Source organism: Syngnathus acus, chromosome 10, assembly GCF_901709675.1.
Source record: "Syngnathus acus chromosome 10, fSynAcu1.2, whole genome shotgun sequence".
In the NCBI taxonomy this organism is placed as follows: Eukaryota; Metazoa; Chordata; class Actinopteri; order Syngnathiformes; family Syngnathidae; genus Syngnathus; species Syngnathus acus.
This window is the reverse complement of record NC_051095.1, coordinates 12,350,274-12,366,639: the sequence shown is the minus strand read 5'-3', so window position 1 is coordinate 12,366,639 and position 16,366 is coordinate 12,350,274. Positions and strand designations below refer to the sequence as shown.

General features: G+C 42.6%; 1 protein-coding gene and 1 long non-coding RNA gene across 4 annotated transcripts; one reads left to right on the top strand and one right to left on the bottom strand.

The window, feature by feature from the left end:
- The first annotated feature begins 29 nt into the window (after positions 1-29).
- On the top strand, positions 30-16,311 carry n4bp3 (NEDD4 binding protein 3). 3 transcript variants are annotated; one of them, XM_037262098.1, is made up of 10 exons: positions 30-188; positions 11,094-11,356; positions 11,427-11,589; positions 12,054-12,263; positions 12,659-12,780; positions 12,852-13,035; positions 13,763-13,855; positions 13,939-14,184; positions 14,282-14,525; positions 15,082-16,311. In XM_037262098.1, exons 2-10 carry the CDS (start codon positions 11,118-11,120, stop codon positions 15,429-15,431), a joined length of 1,851 nt encoding a protein of 616 aa, XP_037117993.1. In that variant the 5' UTR covers positions 30-188; positions 11,094-11,117; the 3' UTR covers positions 15,432-16,311. The 3 variants fall into 3 exon arrangements, with proteins under 3 accessions (XP_037117993.1, XP_037117991.1, XP_037117992.1); XM_037262096.1 differs by having other exon boundaries at positions 31-184; XM_037262097.1 differs by lacking the exon at positions 30-188 and adding an exon at positions 4,063-4,360.
- Positions 3,928-6,064, bottom strand: LOC119129073. The gene is made up of 3 exons (XR_005099128.1): positions 5,112-6,064; positions 4,213-4,295; positions 3,928-4,108 (listed from the first exon to the last, which is right to left on the bottom strand). It is a non-coding gene; the product is annotated as an uncharacterized LOC119129073 (long non-coding RNA).
- Positions 16,312-16,366: the final 55 nt, after the last annotated feature.

Genomic DNA, 16,366 nt, shown 5'->3' with positions numbered 1-16,366 from the left:
TCCTCCCAGTTCCGCTCTGTCAAAACGTTTGAGAGGGAAACAACGCTCCTTCATGTCACTCTGCGTTCCTGCAAGCGCCGAGCAGGCTGATCCGCGCCGATTTTGGGGAACTATCCTCTTGTTTGACTCTAAATAGAGAGGTCAGAGCCACGCTGAAGAAGACATGTCCTGCGTGCGGGATATGGTCAGTGAGTGACAAACTTGCTTGTTTCTACGTTACGATCGTAATTGAATGCGTGCATGCATGCATTGTGCAGAGAGATGTGGCAACTCATCTGTTCGTCCCAAACCTCTTCCAGAGTAATGTGACTACTTGATGTGTGACTTATTGCGGTGTAATAGTATTTTCCAAGGGTGATTGAGATGGCACATATTTTACTTTAAAAAAAAAAAAAAAAAAAATCCCATGGCACGCCATCCGTCAGAAACGTCCCGGAAAGTATGCGTACTGAAATGATAATGATAGTGGATGGCAAATGTTAAATTATTTAATATTGTTTGATTGCTGTAGCACGCCCTCGTGAGAATAGCTTTTTAGGAAATTAATTGGATATACCTGTCACTATAATAGGGAAAACTAAAAAAGACTGTAGTCAGTGATTCCCTGACCAAGCAAGTGAAATTGAATACTTTCCCATAGTGGTTGGGAATCATTGGTGTAACTGTTGTTACGTGTTTGCTGTGCACAGCTGTGGTTGTTTGGGTTGAGGTCGCACACACGCACACACACACACACACACACACACACACACACACACACACACACACACACACACACACACACACACACACACACACACACACAAATGCACATAAATGCACACGCTTGGGTTTCTTTTAGGGACAAAAGTGGTCCGTCCGTGTGCATGTGTTGGGGACTGCCAGGCTGTCGTCGTGGAAACCGGAGGCCACAGGTGACCTCTGACCGGGAGGGCTCTTAAGCATAGCAGGAAGGGTCTTTTGAACGAGGTGACTATGTGTTCAAGGTCTGACGCAAATGAAGGCTCAGCTCTACAATAGAAGCACAATGGATGTTGTTTTGGAGAGTGTGTGGTATAGTCAAGCGTGTTGTTATAGGTACTTTTACTGCACGTTGGGGCGGATTTGCAGTCCTGCTGTGCTTTCGCCTAATAAATTCATGCAGTTAGAGCAATGTGTGAAATGATTGTAGTGGCTGTCATGTTACATACAGTACTTCATGTTTTAGTCTTAGACATCTTAGCCTACTTACTTTTTTATTTTTTTTTATCTCTCGCTGCAACGACTTTGACCATTCGTGCCTCTGTTTTTTCTGCAAGACAGCTGATGCCAGATCTTCATTCAGCTCAAGGGCTTGTGTGTGTGTATGCATTTTAAACACCAGCAGCTGATGTAACACTGCTGTGCCAACTGCTAACCATTTGTTTCGCAAATCCAAATCTCATGTGGGGGTATTTAAATTTCTTGCCAGACGTGTATAATCACTATTAATCACTTTTTTCGTAATTTTATTTTTTAGTTGTTGGTCTTTGACACTTGAGTTATTTGCTGCAGAACACACCTAAGTTAATCATTATCCCCAAATAGCAGGCGGTTCCTTATAGCTGAAGAAGGATGTTGACACTATACTCGTGCTAGTTTTTTTTTTTTGTCAAAAGTGAAGACTGGACAACAAAATGAATTAAGATTAGAGGGATTTACTTATTCAGGTAAGTCCATCTCAACATAATTTGCATCTTATTGTATGAAATACAATTTATGAGTTTCACAAATAAAAATTCCTAGTCATAAATACATTCAACCTTTTCGTTAATTTTAACTGTCAGCGTCGAGGGTGCAGTATTCACATTTGGGTTTGGCACACTGAGCTGACCCAAATGTTCATTTCCATCAATCCAAAACTGTGAAGCAGATATCAAGACACAGCAATGAAACAAAAGTTTTATGGGATGGGGGGGGTCTGTTAGTGCAGGAGAGTGGACAGACCACTCACTGTGCTTTGTCCCCAAATGTGACCAACTTCAACGAAAACGTCTTGCTGCAGTGGCATGCCCCTCACCCAGGGACTATTGTGTTTGTCTCAGTTGTGGTTTTCGCCCAAGTAAGCCACCATTGTTTACATCAATGCAGCCTTATCGTCTTTCTATTGTTTTGCTTTATCGCCATTCGAGCTGCACTTGCACACACGTGCTTCAATAGCGGCGATGCTCACACATTGTATGAAGAAAATCCAAACAAGATGGGACACATTTAGCCTATCACTGCGAATTGCACCAAATGCAAAGCACAGCTGATTTCATTCGGGGTTTATCTCAAGCTTGCAGCGTGTACTTGCTAGTTGAGGTCGGCTTTAGGTCAGGCTTCGCCATTTATCTTTGCTTAGTCTTGGCTAATGGCACACGAACTGTTTCTAATAAATGACACAACGTACGCATTTCGATAGGCTTTTTCTGTTTCTGCATTGTCAAGTACTGTGCTTTTGCTGATTTTAAAAGGTATCAGGGGAGCCACTTCCCTTAACAGGGAAACAAGTTGACTGTGTTCTGCCTTTAACGTCACAAGTCCCCCTTTCTACATGCACACATCTACCAGCTCCACCCAAGTGCACAGTTAGACTGCGCTTTTCACTAGAAATGAAAATAGAGCTCTATGAGTCATTACATTATATTTTTTAAAGCATCCCAGTGGGCGACACAGCCATGGGGATATGAACAAACGGGGGTGGGGGCAGACTCTTCTTGCCCACTTTAATGCGCAGGTGGGCTTACTTTCGATGGGTTGAGACTCGAGAACGCAACTAGTGGGCAACTTTTAATCATTCAGTGCCACTGACGGCTATGGACATCAAAAATCCATGTTAACTGGGCTGGGAGTGAATGAATGAAAGGAACCTGAGTTGACTACTCTCACAGCGGTGCAGCCCTCCCTCTCGCTGGTGCGCTGGGCTGCAGGATTTACATGAGTCACAAAATAATTTGTTCATTATCAGTTTTTTTCTCAGTATTGTACAATCACTTGAACCTGAACTCACACTGACTGGACTAAAGTCAGGCAAGGGTATCACTGCAGCATCAATGCATTAATTGACAGTCACACCCTATTTTTATATTACGGGACAACTTTACGTATATCAATTTGACATTTGCCACTTTTTATCTTACTTTGACTGACAAATGGGCTTGGCTCCAGTGAGTTCCTGACCGAGGCTAATTTACTTCTCAAATGCCAGACGGTGTATGTGCTTCCTGCAATGTTATTGTTCAGAGCAGCTTTGACAGAGGAAATGAGCCTGATCCAGACTGTCCTCTCATTTAGTGACAGGTCCAACAGGTACAGACACTTTAAGTAGGCTCCAACATAGCCTCGTCTTGAGTTTCTCCATCTATGGGTCTCTGTAAACATTCTTGTCTGTAGCTGTAAGTCAGCGCAATAGATGTTAATCTCTGGAAGCAAGACTGTATGAGGCTCAGAGGTAATGATAGTGCTTCAGCTTATCATTGCAGGGGTCTTTTCATGTCACGTTTGCTTTTTTTTTTTTTTTACCTTAAAGCCAATATACAACAGCACAGTCAAGCCCAGGAATGTCTTTAATAGCCTGCCAGTCTTGGCTTGTTACTTTATTAAATAAGATTCCTGCATGCCCACCCATTGGTGCCATCTTTAAGAAGTCATTTGATCAATGAGCCTTGCAATACTGACCCACGCCAACTCAAAGTGAGGAAATAGAAAAGTAGTTTCTCTGCAGATTTAGAGAACAATGTCCTCTCTTTTCTTCCTTCTGGTTAGATTTGTGAAACCTGATATGGCGCCGAACCCCGCCGGTAGCCCATCTAACAATCGGACCATTGCGGGCTCACCACTTCTTGTATTTTCCCCTCATCACTCAGCTCTGTTTACATCCTTTATTAGAAAGTAAACATGCATGTTGTGTTGGTGTGTTTTTTTCCCCCCCAATGACACCATGTGTGTCAATGTTGGCGCTGGACTGTCCGCCTCCAAAGCGGATCCACATGCAGGCCTTTTGTCTGCGGGAGAACAGGCAGAACAAGTCCGACCACACGGGCCCCTTAAGAGACTGTGCAGTGCACAAAGAGATGAGCAGGTGGAGAGCTGGAAAGTACCAGGCACTCTATAAAAGACAGATTAGGTTAACGTGGTGTTATGTTAAAAAAATGTGTGAATCTGCACAGCCCTTGAGTATAGCCTAAAAGTAGCTCAGCTTCTGTTTCCTACCATGGAGTCATCCTACAGGCGATTGTCGAGGACTGTGCAGCTCGCTCCCTCGCATCAGATTGACAAACGGGAAGTGCTGTGACCTGGTTGTCAGTAGGACAAACGGAATCCAGGATAAGTCCCAGATACAATTGGCCAAACGGATAAAGTGAGTTTTAATTTATTTTACGCTTTTCGCTGTATTACACTGCGCATAGACGAAACGTTGGCTCTACTCCATACGTGGCGGTCAGACGGTTTAACTTAATGTTTGTGACAAACTGACTCAACATTGAACAGTTGCAAATTGATATAAATGTAGTATGTTCACTTAACAAAGATAAGAAGTCCTTGTAAGTTAGTTATGTAGTATCTATTTGCAAAATTAGATTTGGTGAAACCTTACAAATGTTCTAATGCATTTTTAAAAATCTATTTACATTTGATTTCTACCAATACATTTGTCCAAAATCGAGCCATTTTTATATTTAATCCATAAATGTCAAAACTTGCATTCAATAGCTTTATTTTGTTTAGTGGGCCGGTCATTTCTGCTTACTACTATTTCATTCAGGGCTTCAACTCTGAATGTGCATGCCTGCTTGTGGAAACACTTATTGACATGCCACCGAGATGAGCACAGTGAGAATGCACTGTGCGACTCGCCTAATTAGCCACAGAGAATGCTTGTTTGTAGTCGAGCTGAATTGGAATGAGTAAACTTTGACTTTTCAAGTCATTCCTTATGAGCAGATGACGTCACATCGTGCAGCCTCCGCATTGATTTGGCGTGTAATTAACATGTGATGGCTGATTATTTCCAAAGTGGAACCACACCTTGGATTGTCTGTACTTTCCGACCCATGCAGAGATATTATGCCTTTATTGATATTCTTTTGTGTGTGTTCGAGCATAATTACTGCTCTGATGGTCCATTTGTGTCCTTGGACTTTCTAGATGTCTTTTTGACTCACGGCGCGTCATGAGCTTGCTTTGGTCGTAACAATGCTCCCATTTGTGTTTCCATAATGGTGCAAGTCTGAAGCTCCCTGTACTGTTGTCATTAGAAACAGTGTGAAGAACCTGTTTCCACTTTGCTGTTTCTCAGCACAAGCAAATGGCCAAACATACATCAGTTAAAAGAAATGCTGATGATCAGCATGTGTCAGCACCAAAATCGAACTTGATATGCGGGCTGATAATTTAGTGCCTTGGTAAACATAAAACTGGTGAAAACAATCTGAAAAGTGTTGCCTTGCATAATAATGTCTGAGTCACCATCAGTGACTGCTGTCCACTCCGGCCTTCTGTGTATGTGGATGCACATTCACTGCAGCTATAGACTGAGCGGACCTGGATCTGGTGTAGGACGATGTGGGAACCGAGCACGATTTGTGTTGCCATAATTACAAAAGGGTAACTCTCCTACGCGAACCGCTCCAGGAAACAAAGAACCTTTACAAAAGGGAAAGAATAGTCTTCACTCTCTCGCTCTCTCTCAAATTAGTTTAATAAGAAGCTAGCTATCCTGTGCTTCTGTCTCATCGGCTCGTTGCCCTCCCAACACACACACACGCACACACACACACACACACACGCTCTGATTATCTGGTAAATGAGCAATGATTAGATGTCTGTTATTAGGTTACCCATGTGGGGTCTGCTATTTCTGAGGCCATTCTTAACTGACTCAACACATAACCTTCCACTTTAGTTACAATGGCTATGTTTGGTTTATACCAAATTACATTAATTATTAGCCTGGGAGAAATGTGAGGAATTCTCTCGGTTCACGTTCTTCTCTCTGAACTGCTGCTTGTTAACAACGTGAGAGCGAACATATATTGTCTTGTGGCATCAAGATGTGGTCAGCTGTTATCAAGCAAAATGTTGTTTTTGTTACGCAGAGGTTAACAGACACTGACCCCCCCCCCCCTAATGCCATAAATCAAGAAAAATGTATTTTTTTCATTTTCATTCAATTTTCAATTTCAGGACCATTTTACAGTATGATGTCATTAGTATGTGTGGAGGGATGTGCAAAACAAACAGATGCCAACCTGGTCAGGCACTTATCCTTATGCTCCAAATCCAATTTTACTCATGTGCACATAAACCAAAGGGGGATCAACACGCATCATTTCAAACATCACCAAAGTCAGACGTAATGCAATTTCTTCATCCTTGCGGGTGAACAGTGCTAATACGTGTGCCTGTCCTGCTATGCTGACCCCGGAGGCCATCATTTTATACCCAACAGCCTTACGTAACACTAGTCAGACACGGTTCAACCAGGGGTAATCCCATATAACCCCCATGATAACGGTAGCCAATAATTGAATTTTGTTGAGAAAATCAAATATTGCACAGTGAGCAGGGGTCATTATGTGTTTGGCTACTGAGAGAAAATACATTTCTGCTAGAGGCATGGCTGCTAACATCAATATTACATACTTGTCAATTTTGGGTTGTGAAAAATAGGGAGATTTTTTTTTCCACTGGCATAAAAAACAGGGAGATTAGGCAGCAGTGCTTGGGCAAATTGCAGCCAGTTGTGACCAATTTTGGAATTAGCAGACGTAAACAGCTACTTAAAAAAAAAACGTGTTAAGTAGACTTTGTTTCTGTCCATTGGCAGAAAATCCCGGGTCTGTTTGTTCTGGGTTCCTTAAATTAAGGTTACATTAATCTTCGGATTAGGCTTTGGCCACAAAGTAGCTGATGGGAATGCCAAGACATCCTAGATTTTAGTTTCCAAATATAGCATTAAAAAAACGACAATTGACCTCATTGAGTGCCTTCAAGCAATATCAACAACTGTACACCAATGTGAAAGTAAAGCAAGTGTAACTATCTGCTTATTTGATCATGTTCTTATTGTCAGCACAAGAGGCCCACTGAAGTGTGCTGCAGCCCTAGAAGAGAGCAGTCATTTTCTATGTGAGGCCAAGGAGTGCTTCACTGTGTGAATGAGTGTTGCATGCAAACGTCACTGTCAGGTAGGACTGACGAAGATTGCTCAGCTGCAGCCTCTAATTGTTAGCTGGTTATTTGTTATAGATCGGAGATAAAAACAAACCCTGAGGCTACTCATGGAAGATTTAAGAAAAAGAAGGACTGTGAAATATGCCATCTCTACATCTGAGGGCAATTTGTATGTCATGTCCTTTGTGTGAAATATGACACGGCAGAAGCTACACACGTACATGGAAATGCGGTAAGCGATGCCTGTGGCCGAGCCAATGTCATTCTTGTTTTGGGCGCACAAGAGGTCCACTATCGTTGAAAAACACAGAGGACGAGAAGCAGCCTTACTGGGAGACATGGGGCATGACTCAGTGGTGGTCAAGAGTGGTGGCGTTAAAGCTCAAGTGTTCTCTCTCACACTGTCTTCATTGATGGCGTCTGCTTGAGTCACTGCAGGGGTCAAGCGGGTCGTATTTGTTCATCACTGCAGAGAAAAGCTGCTATTGAGCATTCGAAGTGTAGACACCAGACACAAAATAAGGCTGAGGATATTTTAGGGACCTGGCAAATACAGTTATGTTTTTATAAGAGCAAAAAAAAAGCCACGACCCCTAACATATAGTAAGTAGTCTATAACTAGGAAAGGGTAAGTGAATTGTTTTGAAACCACTTCAAATCAAGCAATGTCCATTACCCTAACCCTACCCTCAAAGAAGATTCCATGCATTAAATAGAAAAGAAAAAAAGATATAAAGATCAGCAAGATATAAGGCTCTATATAAACTCCATAAGTCAAGGTAGACGCCCGCCCCGCACTAAATAAATAGTAGGATTCAAAAGTTGTACTCTACAAATGATTTGTGAAACGATGAACTACTTCTGCAACCAGCTTTCTTAGCATGAAGCTATATTTATATTTTAAATTCAAATAGTACATATTTTTAGATAGATAGATAGATAGATAGATAGATAGATAGATAGATAGATAGATAGATAGATAGATAGATAGATAGATAGATAGATAGATAGATAGATAGATAGATAGATAGATAGATAGATAGATAGATAGATGCAGTTGTTTGGGGAACAGATTAAGTGAGGCCAGTGGAAGATTTGGTTTTAGCACAAGGTACAGCCTTCACTGAGCTCATGTGATGTAACCAAGTGTGCTCTGTGTGGGAGGTTGAACCGTTGAGATGAAACATGTAGAGTTACCCCATTAATGTAAACAAACTTTGATATGAGGCATGGGAGGCGATTTCCGTGGGGGTTGAGGATCTGGAGCTATGGAGGTTTTTCTGTTTTGTCTTTTTTTTTTTTTTTGCAAGGTTGTGTTGAGTGACCCGCTCGCATGAAGTGAAGCGTCCGTGGGAGTGAGCATTCGGTGCATCAAAAAAATAAATAAACTGACAAGTCCAAACCCGTGTTCTGTGAAGTATCTTTGGAATTTTCCTCCTACTGTTGGTGTAGTCGTGGTGCTGTTGACTGACCCAAGTGTCTCTGAGCGTCTGAAATGTCCTCTCTTCACACACAAGTGTCAGACTTCTCTCAGCTATTTTAGGAGGGAGTTTGTCCTTGAGAGCCTCCACTTGAAAGCTGAAGGTTTTGTTGGCTTTGTGGTTGTTGTAGATGTGGCATTTGTGTGGGTTATAAGATGAGAATCAACATTTCCATCGAGGAAACCATAGAGAACACAATACTATGCATTTTTGCAAATACACAATGTGTAGTGTGCAAGAGCATATCTGGAGAACAAAGTTTTTTTTGGAGGGGGGGCGCACTTGACTAGTCAGGGCTAGCTTGTTGCTGTAAATTTTGCCACGTCTCCGTCTGGTTTGTTCAGGCCAATAAACTAAAAGCAAATGATGGAAAACAAACTTATCTTCAGTTTACCAAAGATTGAGTAGGTCACTTTCACCCCTGCAGCTCTGCTTCCTATCGGACATTGATCAGGTTGGGGTTTTTTCTTGGGCTTGCTATTTTCCAAAAGAACCTGTGTAATATTCTAACTAAAAAAACAGTCAGCATCAGGCCTTGGCCAGGCTTGCAAAAACTAAAAGTTAAAAACGATAACTACAGTTGTCTCATTCTGATCATGTGATCAAAAAGCTCATGTCGATCATTTGAACTTTTTTAAAATTTGCTGGAGAGTTTTTTGTTAAATAATTGAAGAATATTTGTTGTTGTATTTGTTCTCTTGAATTGCCTGTGACTGTATTTGACAGCATCTTTATTTCATTTTTTGTTCGATTGGCTTATAAGTAACAGGTCGGTTTCATGCATGGTAGCCGCATGACTAAAAACATGCACAGCTTTGCAGTAGTCTAAGCCTGACTGAGTGGCCTGAGCAAAGTGGCCCGAAGTTGCCTGTCATTCCTCTTCTCTCTCACTATTTGAGCAATTTGCATAATAGTTCCATCTGCCAACAGTGTGAAGCACTTTATGATGAAGTGAGCAGTGAGACATGCACACATACATATTCAGAATGTTTGGAAGGTGGGCAGCAGGGAGCTCAAGTATCAGATATTCCAGTTTAGAGTCATGCCAAATTATACTGTCCATTATATGATTTTACCAAACTTGAGATGAGAGCATCAGATTTTTTTTGGCCAATATATTTGATCTCTTATGTTGTATCTTTCCCCAAATTGTCCATAGGCGGAGACCGGTCTATAGCAAATATATCGTGCACCAAGAACAAATAATCATCTTTAAAGAAATACAACTGCATTAATGGTCTTTCAAATGTTTTATGACTTCTGAGGTTCGTTAAATCAATAAGACAACTCTAATGAGGTCATCTTAACACAGTTGGTGGGAGCAAGGTTAATGAAGGAAAGAGGCAGTTAATGATTTATGAATGTCTCAAATTCCATTTTGTTCCTCACTTGCATGTAGTTAGTCAGTTGTTGAATAAAAATGTGCACCATAAATCAGTCACCCAATCCACTTTGCTCCTCTTAGGTTTGCTTTGGAAAACAAATATCTCGGGCATAATTTGATAAAAGATTATTTCATCATATAATTAATGAATTGGATTAAAATAATGTTTTATTTTCCACCATTCTATAAAATTACAACAACATTTCAAATTAACAGTGCAGAAAATGCTCAAATGCAAATTGTTTCAGACACTCACTGGTTTGTACAATAACCTGTCATAAAATTCGCAAAAAAGTCGACCACAGTTTTTTCTTTGTTTTACATGTTTGTTTATTTTAAGAGTGAAATTCCAAGGATTTTATTTTTAATTAAACAAGCTTTCGAAACGATGAATCAGTTATTGAAATCGATTAATTTGATGATTGGTTGTCGATTAAATGTTACACATTTACAAGTAGCCAAGGTTTCTGTTTGTGTACCAATTACTGCAGCAGAACAAATTTTAACGGTAGCTGTGTAGCATTCGTTTTATCAATGGTACATTGGATACGTGACTTTCGTGAAACGCAGGACATTTGCAAGCTGAATAAGTACCAGATTGAATGGCCCGTATGGCTCAGCAAAAGATATTTTTCCCTCATCCAGAGCTCTGCAGTTGTAACCTAGTTGGATCAGAGTTACGCAATAGGCTTGCGATTTGACATATGCTGCCCGACCTCCGGATAAACATCAGCCTCATATGCCGCATGTTAGTCATTGCCGGGACGGCCAGACGTGAGCGCCTGACGCGCGAAACCACTTCTGAAACGACGGCGAGTACGTATAGCTGTAGGATGTTTTTGCTAAAGTGTCATTTTTCCATGCCTTGTTGTCTGTTGGGAGATGTGGCTGGGCTTTTTGTGCGTTTGGTTTCTGAGACAGCTGGGGTCAAATTTAGAGTGGAGAAAAGCGAGGGAGGAAAAATAAACCGTAGTGGGCACGTAGCATTTAAAATGTCAAGACTAAAAGTGACACATTCATCTCACGCAGTTTGCTTTTTCCTCTCTTTACAGAGCACCTGTCCTCCCTTGTAACCAATGGCAGCCTCGGTCCAGACGCTTCCTCGCCCTGGTAAAAACTTCCAAAGCTCGTTCCCAGCGCCGTTCTTTTCACCCCGCTGCAACATGGGAAGTGTTGGCAGTCTGGTGGAGAGGCCCGGCGTGTGTCCTACAAAAGCCAACCAGGCCGTTCCCCAGGTGAGGCCCAAAGCGTCCAATGGCCTCCTGAAGAAAGGCTTCACTCAGAGGGAGCTCCTCAACTACCTCAACATCACCAGGTGGGGCCTTCATGGTGCATTCCCAGGCTGTTTTCGCATTCCACCACAGATACATTGTGTTTCCAAACAGAAAAGAGCCCAAAGCCAACCAGAGCAGTGGCTCTAAGAAGGACATCATAGCCTCGATTGGCAGGCATCAGGAAGAAAACCTGTACGCCAAGGTCTTCCACAAAGATGGCACCGAGATTGATTTGACAAAGAACTCGCTTCCAAGTGGAGCGAAATATGAAAAGGTAAATGTTTATTCTTAACAGCCATACAAGGGTTAAAAATAAGTTCACTGCCGTATAACAAAAAACAAATACATACATGGCTCACCTTTTACTCTCCTTTTATGCAAAGAATGGGCAAGGTATGGACCATAAAACTGAATTTATTGCATTATCTGATTCAAAATTATTGTAGCGAATAGAACGCCAATTGACTTATTTTACTGTCGAACCAACCAAGGAACACATTAGCTTCCAAGTAACCAATGTAGGTGTTTTTTTTGTTTGTTTTTTTTGTCTTGGCATAAAGCCAAGGTTGTGCTAAATGGATCATATTTATACCGCTCTGGACGCATCCTTCTCCGCCCCCGCAGCAGTCAATCACCCAACCGTTCAATCCAGTTCACAGTCATGGACTGATATTCTGTGCTTGAATTCCTTGCATGCAATCAAATGTAGCAACTGAGTTCTCTTGGTGTTTCCACCAGGGCCACTTTAGGTCATCTGCCTTCAAACCTGTCACTCCCAAAAACTTCAGTTCCATGCAGAACCTGTATCCGTCTTCCAAATCGGAAGACGCGGACCACGGGATCTCGAACGGGCTGCACAGAGCCTACGGCCATGTCTCTCAAACCGTCTCCAGCTCATCTTCGTCATCATCGCCCTCTCGTCACGGAGGCTCCTCCGGTAACCACAAGGTACCCTGTCTCTTCTGTGAAACCTTCGCTGTGTTTCCAAGTCAGGAAATAAATGGAATGGCTTCGCCCCTCCTGCTTTGTGGAATTTCACTGGATGCGCGTTTGATGAAAATACCATATTGAACTCAAGCGAAGCAAACACGCACAAAAAACAAACAAAAAACACACAAACACAAATGTTGATATGAACGTAAAAGAACCGGGCAAAGAGCCGCAGGCGGCTCAGGAGCCGCAGGTTGGCCAGGCCTGCCTTATACCGTGAGATAGAACCCACAACTTTGTTAAGATGAGACCCAAAGGAGTCTTAAATCTGAAACTCTATTTCCAGATTTGTGACTTTTCAACATTGACATTGTCTGACATTGCACCTACACCTCATTTTAACTGCTGCGTAGGCTCAGCCCACCCTGCGAGGGGCAAGCCAAGACGATGACAACCTGTCGGACTCGGGCCACAACTCCATGAGCAGTCTGCCGCCGTATCGGCCCCCCTTTCGTCCAAACCAGGCTCCCATCAGGTCCGTGTCTCTTCTTAGCCTTCGCGTCTCTTAATCACGGCTTGAAAAGGTTATTTGACTTGACTTGCCAGCGCATCTATGGGCCACATCAACACTATCGGCTCCCTGGACCGCACCAAAGCCCCTGGGTTGGGAGGCGGGACCATTGGGGAAATGGCGTGTCGCAGCATGGCAACGCTCAGCCCCTCGGTGCCATACGAAGGGGAGGCTCCGCCTCCTTATGATTGGACCCTCTCCATGTCTGTAGAAGAAGTGGTGCGTACGACAATTCTGTTTTGTAGCGGTCAACGGGACAATAACATCACACGAGATTTATAATAACAAGAAGGATGTGCGATTCAATTTATCACTGAGTATGTCAATTCGACCTATTACGTACTATGCAAACGTGTGAGAAGTAAACTAGTCAGTAGGGTTGTTTGAATGCGTGAGTAAATTGTCAGCATGTAAGCAGATGAGAATTAAATAAAATGGTATGAATGTGTGAGTTAATTGTCTGCATGTAAGCAGATGAGACATAAAATTGTATATATGAATGAATCATTTATGAACAGCAAGTTGTGCAAAAAGTACAGAAAATGTGTTCATGTCCACACGAGCATTATGTTTGTTTTGGATTCTTCACTGTACTTAGTTTTGATTTTATTTTAATGTTTTATTTTTTTCTTAATTCCTATATCTTCTTATAAAAGTTTACTAAGTATTGTGTAACCAAGTAAAGCAAACTACAATCTCAGTTGACCGTTTGACTTTGCTTCTGCTGTACGGACGTACTGTAATACGGCAATAAATACATTTAAAATGAACTTTCAAAGTAAAATTTTCGTGTTCTTTTTTTTTCCCGAAACTTAAGACGTAGACTCACTTTGTTTTTTTAAAATCATTTTCGTTTCGTTTTGTTCATAAAAGTGTTTCAGTTATTTTGCTAGATTTTCTTTACTAGAGTACCTTACTCAACATTCATAATATGGCCCCCTGGAAGGTGCGGGATTTGGAGGAGAGGCTTGTGGAGAAAGAGCACGAGCTGAAGCAGATGAGAAGAAACCTGGACGAGAGTGAGGGTGCCATCGCTCAGGTGAATTTCTCATCAGGATACAGGCATCATCCGTGTCCTCCATCTTGTTTGAGGCCTGCGCCTGACGCACTCCCTGCGTGTAGGTGTTTGAAGGCAAACAGCGTCTGTGGGAGAAGGAGGTGGAGGAACTGAAGCGCCTCTACGCTGCCAAGCTGCGACAGGTTTCCCAGCACGCCCAGCGATCCCAGCGTGGTTTCCAGCTGCAGCTCTTCAAGGCCCAGCAGGAGAAGAGCCGACTTCAAGAAGAGCTTGAGGATCTTAAAAGAAGCCAGGAGGGCGGAGCCAAGGAGAAGACAATTAGTCCCACTCTGGAGGAGACACAGTGGGAGGTGGGCGGCACTTTATGACAGGGAGAAACACTCATTGACGGGGAGTCAAGTGAATTGTTTGTTGTTGGCCCTCACTTACGCCTTTCATTCCTCTAAGGTTTGCCAGAAGTCCGGCGAGATCTCCTTGCTCAAGCAACAATTTCGAGACTCTCAGGCCGAGGTGACCCACAAGCTGAGCGAGATCTTCCAGCTGAAAACGCAGCTCAGGGAGACCCGACTGGAGTTGTGCAACAGGGACAGCCAGGTCGAGGCGCTGAAACTCATCATGCAAAGCTCCCAGTGTCACAGAAGACCCTCTCACAGTACCAGCGACCATGGGAAAGGAGACGAGAGTGCAGCAGGTAGCATTTTTGGCGTCTTGAATAATGCCTCCAAATTCAGTATGGGACATTGTCGGTAGAGTTGATAAGTTACGGGAAAATTTGCTGGTTAGCTCAGTGTTTTCTTTACTTTTTTGGGGGGGATCAAAACGGTGTTATAGTGGATGTAATTCCACTTTCTACCACTTGACGACGCCACACCTATTTAGTTTGAGGTGCTGTAAATTTGAAAAATAAGTTTAAAAAAGCAGGCCGACAAATTTCATTTTTAATTTGGGCAATTCACCAAACTGTTTAAGGTTTTTCTATTGTCAAAGTTGGCTTTCCTACTCTTCGCAACAAAGAAACAAGAGTGTTCAGACTTAACCTAAACTTGCCAACTTAAGCAAGAACAACTCAGCAAAGTGTTAGGGACAAGTCCAAATCTAAATTGATGAAATTGTTGCGTCTGTGAAGCATAAGAGTGATCATAAACCTCGCGGGTTATTTTGAGTGCAACAAACTGAGTGAAAGCAGGTCGGCAGCAGACATCTCCCCGAGCCCGCCGATGAAGCATGTGACCATTTTTTGCTGGTAGGAGGGTGCGCGGGCCTGACCGAGGAGCGTCTGCGCGCCGAGCTACTACTTGAGCGGCGCCAGAGCGAGGCCCAGGCCACGGCTTTCGAGGAGGAGAGGCGGACATGGCAGACACAGAAGGACAAGGTCATTCGCTACCAGAAGGAGCTGCAGGCCAGCTATTTAGAGATGTACCGCCGCAACACAGAGCTGGAGAGGGAGCTGCGCCAGCTGAGAGCCGTCCGAGAGGGGAGTAGAGACGAGACTTTGGAAAGAGAAGAGCAAGCGCTGAAGAGCGACGTGGAAAAACAAGAGGACGGTCCATCTTCTGGTTTGCCGTGGATAGACAGGATGGAATCCTCGGAGATTTGATCATGACGACACGGCTGGGCTGGGTCCAGATGTTAGAACACCAAACTACAATTAATTACCAATCAAAGAACCACACTGTTTACCTTTTCAGATACACGTGCACCTCCTTCACATTTTCGCAGTAAAATCTGTGCGTTTGGCCAGTGTGAAATTAAGGAAATCATGTCCTTTTGGCACAAAGCTAATCCCTTTATTCTTTGGCAAAGGTAAAATTAGAATTATTTCTGTTTTTATGTCACAGCCTGTGTATTTTGAGGATTGGAAAGAAACCGTCCAAAGACAGAAGACACGAGCACATCCTGCGGTTGATGTCTTTCTCAATGTGAATGCGTACATATAAGCAAATGATTAGCATGTTGTTGTTTGTTATTCTGCTACTGCTGTACATCTTTGACAATAACCAAAGGATTCAGAAAAGATTCATTTAGGGCCTGGTAAGCTTTTCCAGATTCAGGGAGAAAAAGCTGTATGTGGAGCTTTTGTATCAGCAATGTTTGGTGCCGGGATTTTAATGCTAGTTTGTGAAAACTACCCCATTTATGGAAATGACAATGTTACAACAAGTGTATTTTATTCCCCAGTTCCTTGACAGATTGATATGTTGTGTAAATACGGATATTGTCTTACTGTTCTTCAGTGTACCTCAAGCACACTAGGGCTGAACAATTTTGAAAACTGATCTATTTGTGACACACACACACACCTAACCCCCCCCCCCCCACACACACACAATTTTGTCTTTTTTTTTTCAGTCCTCTTCAAGCAATAAATGAGTCTGTATTGCAATGAAGCGTATTTGTTGTTAAAGACAAATCTTTGATTTAGAACTATGATAAAATGAAAGCAAATTAACGACAAATGAAAAAAAAATACGCTTGAATACGAGTTGACTGACACTTTAACTTGCGCTTTTAAACACTCTCTCGAACAACTTA

Coding starts and splice junctions, on each gene's coding strand:
- n4bp3 (XM_037262098.1), top strand. CDS start 11,118: ATGGCAGCCTCGGTCCAGACGCTTCCTCGCCCTGGTAAAAACTTCCAA. Junction 11,590..12,053: donor GTGGAGCGAAATATGAAAAG/GTAAATGTTTAT, acceptor TGTTTCCACCAG/GGCCACTTTAGGTCATCTGC. Junction 13,856..13,938: donor GTGAGGGTGCCATCGCTCAG/GTGAATTTCTCA, acceptor CCCTGCGTGTAG/GTGTTTGAAGGCAAACAGCG.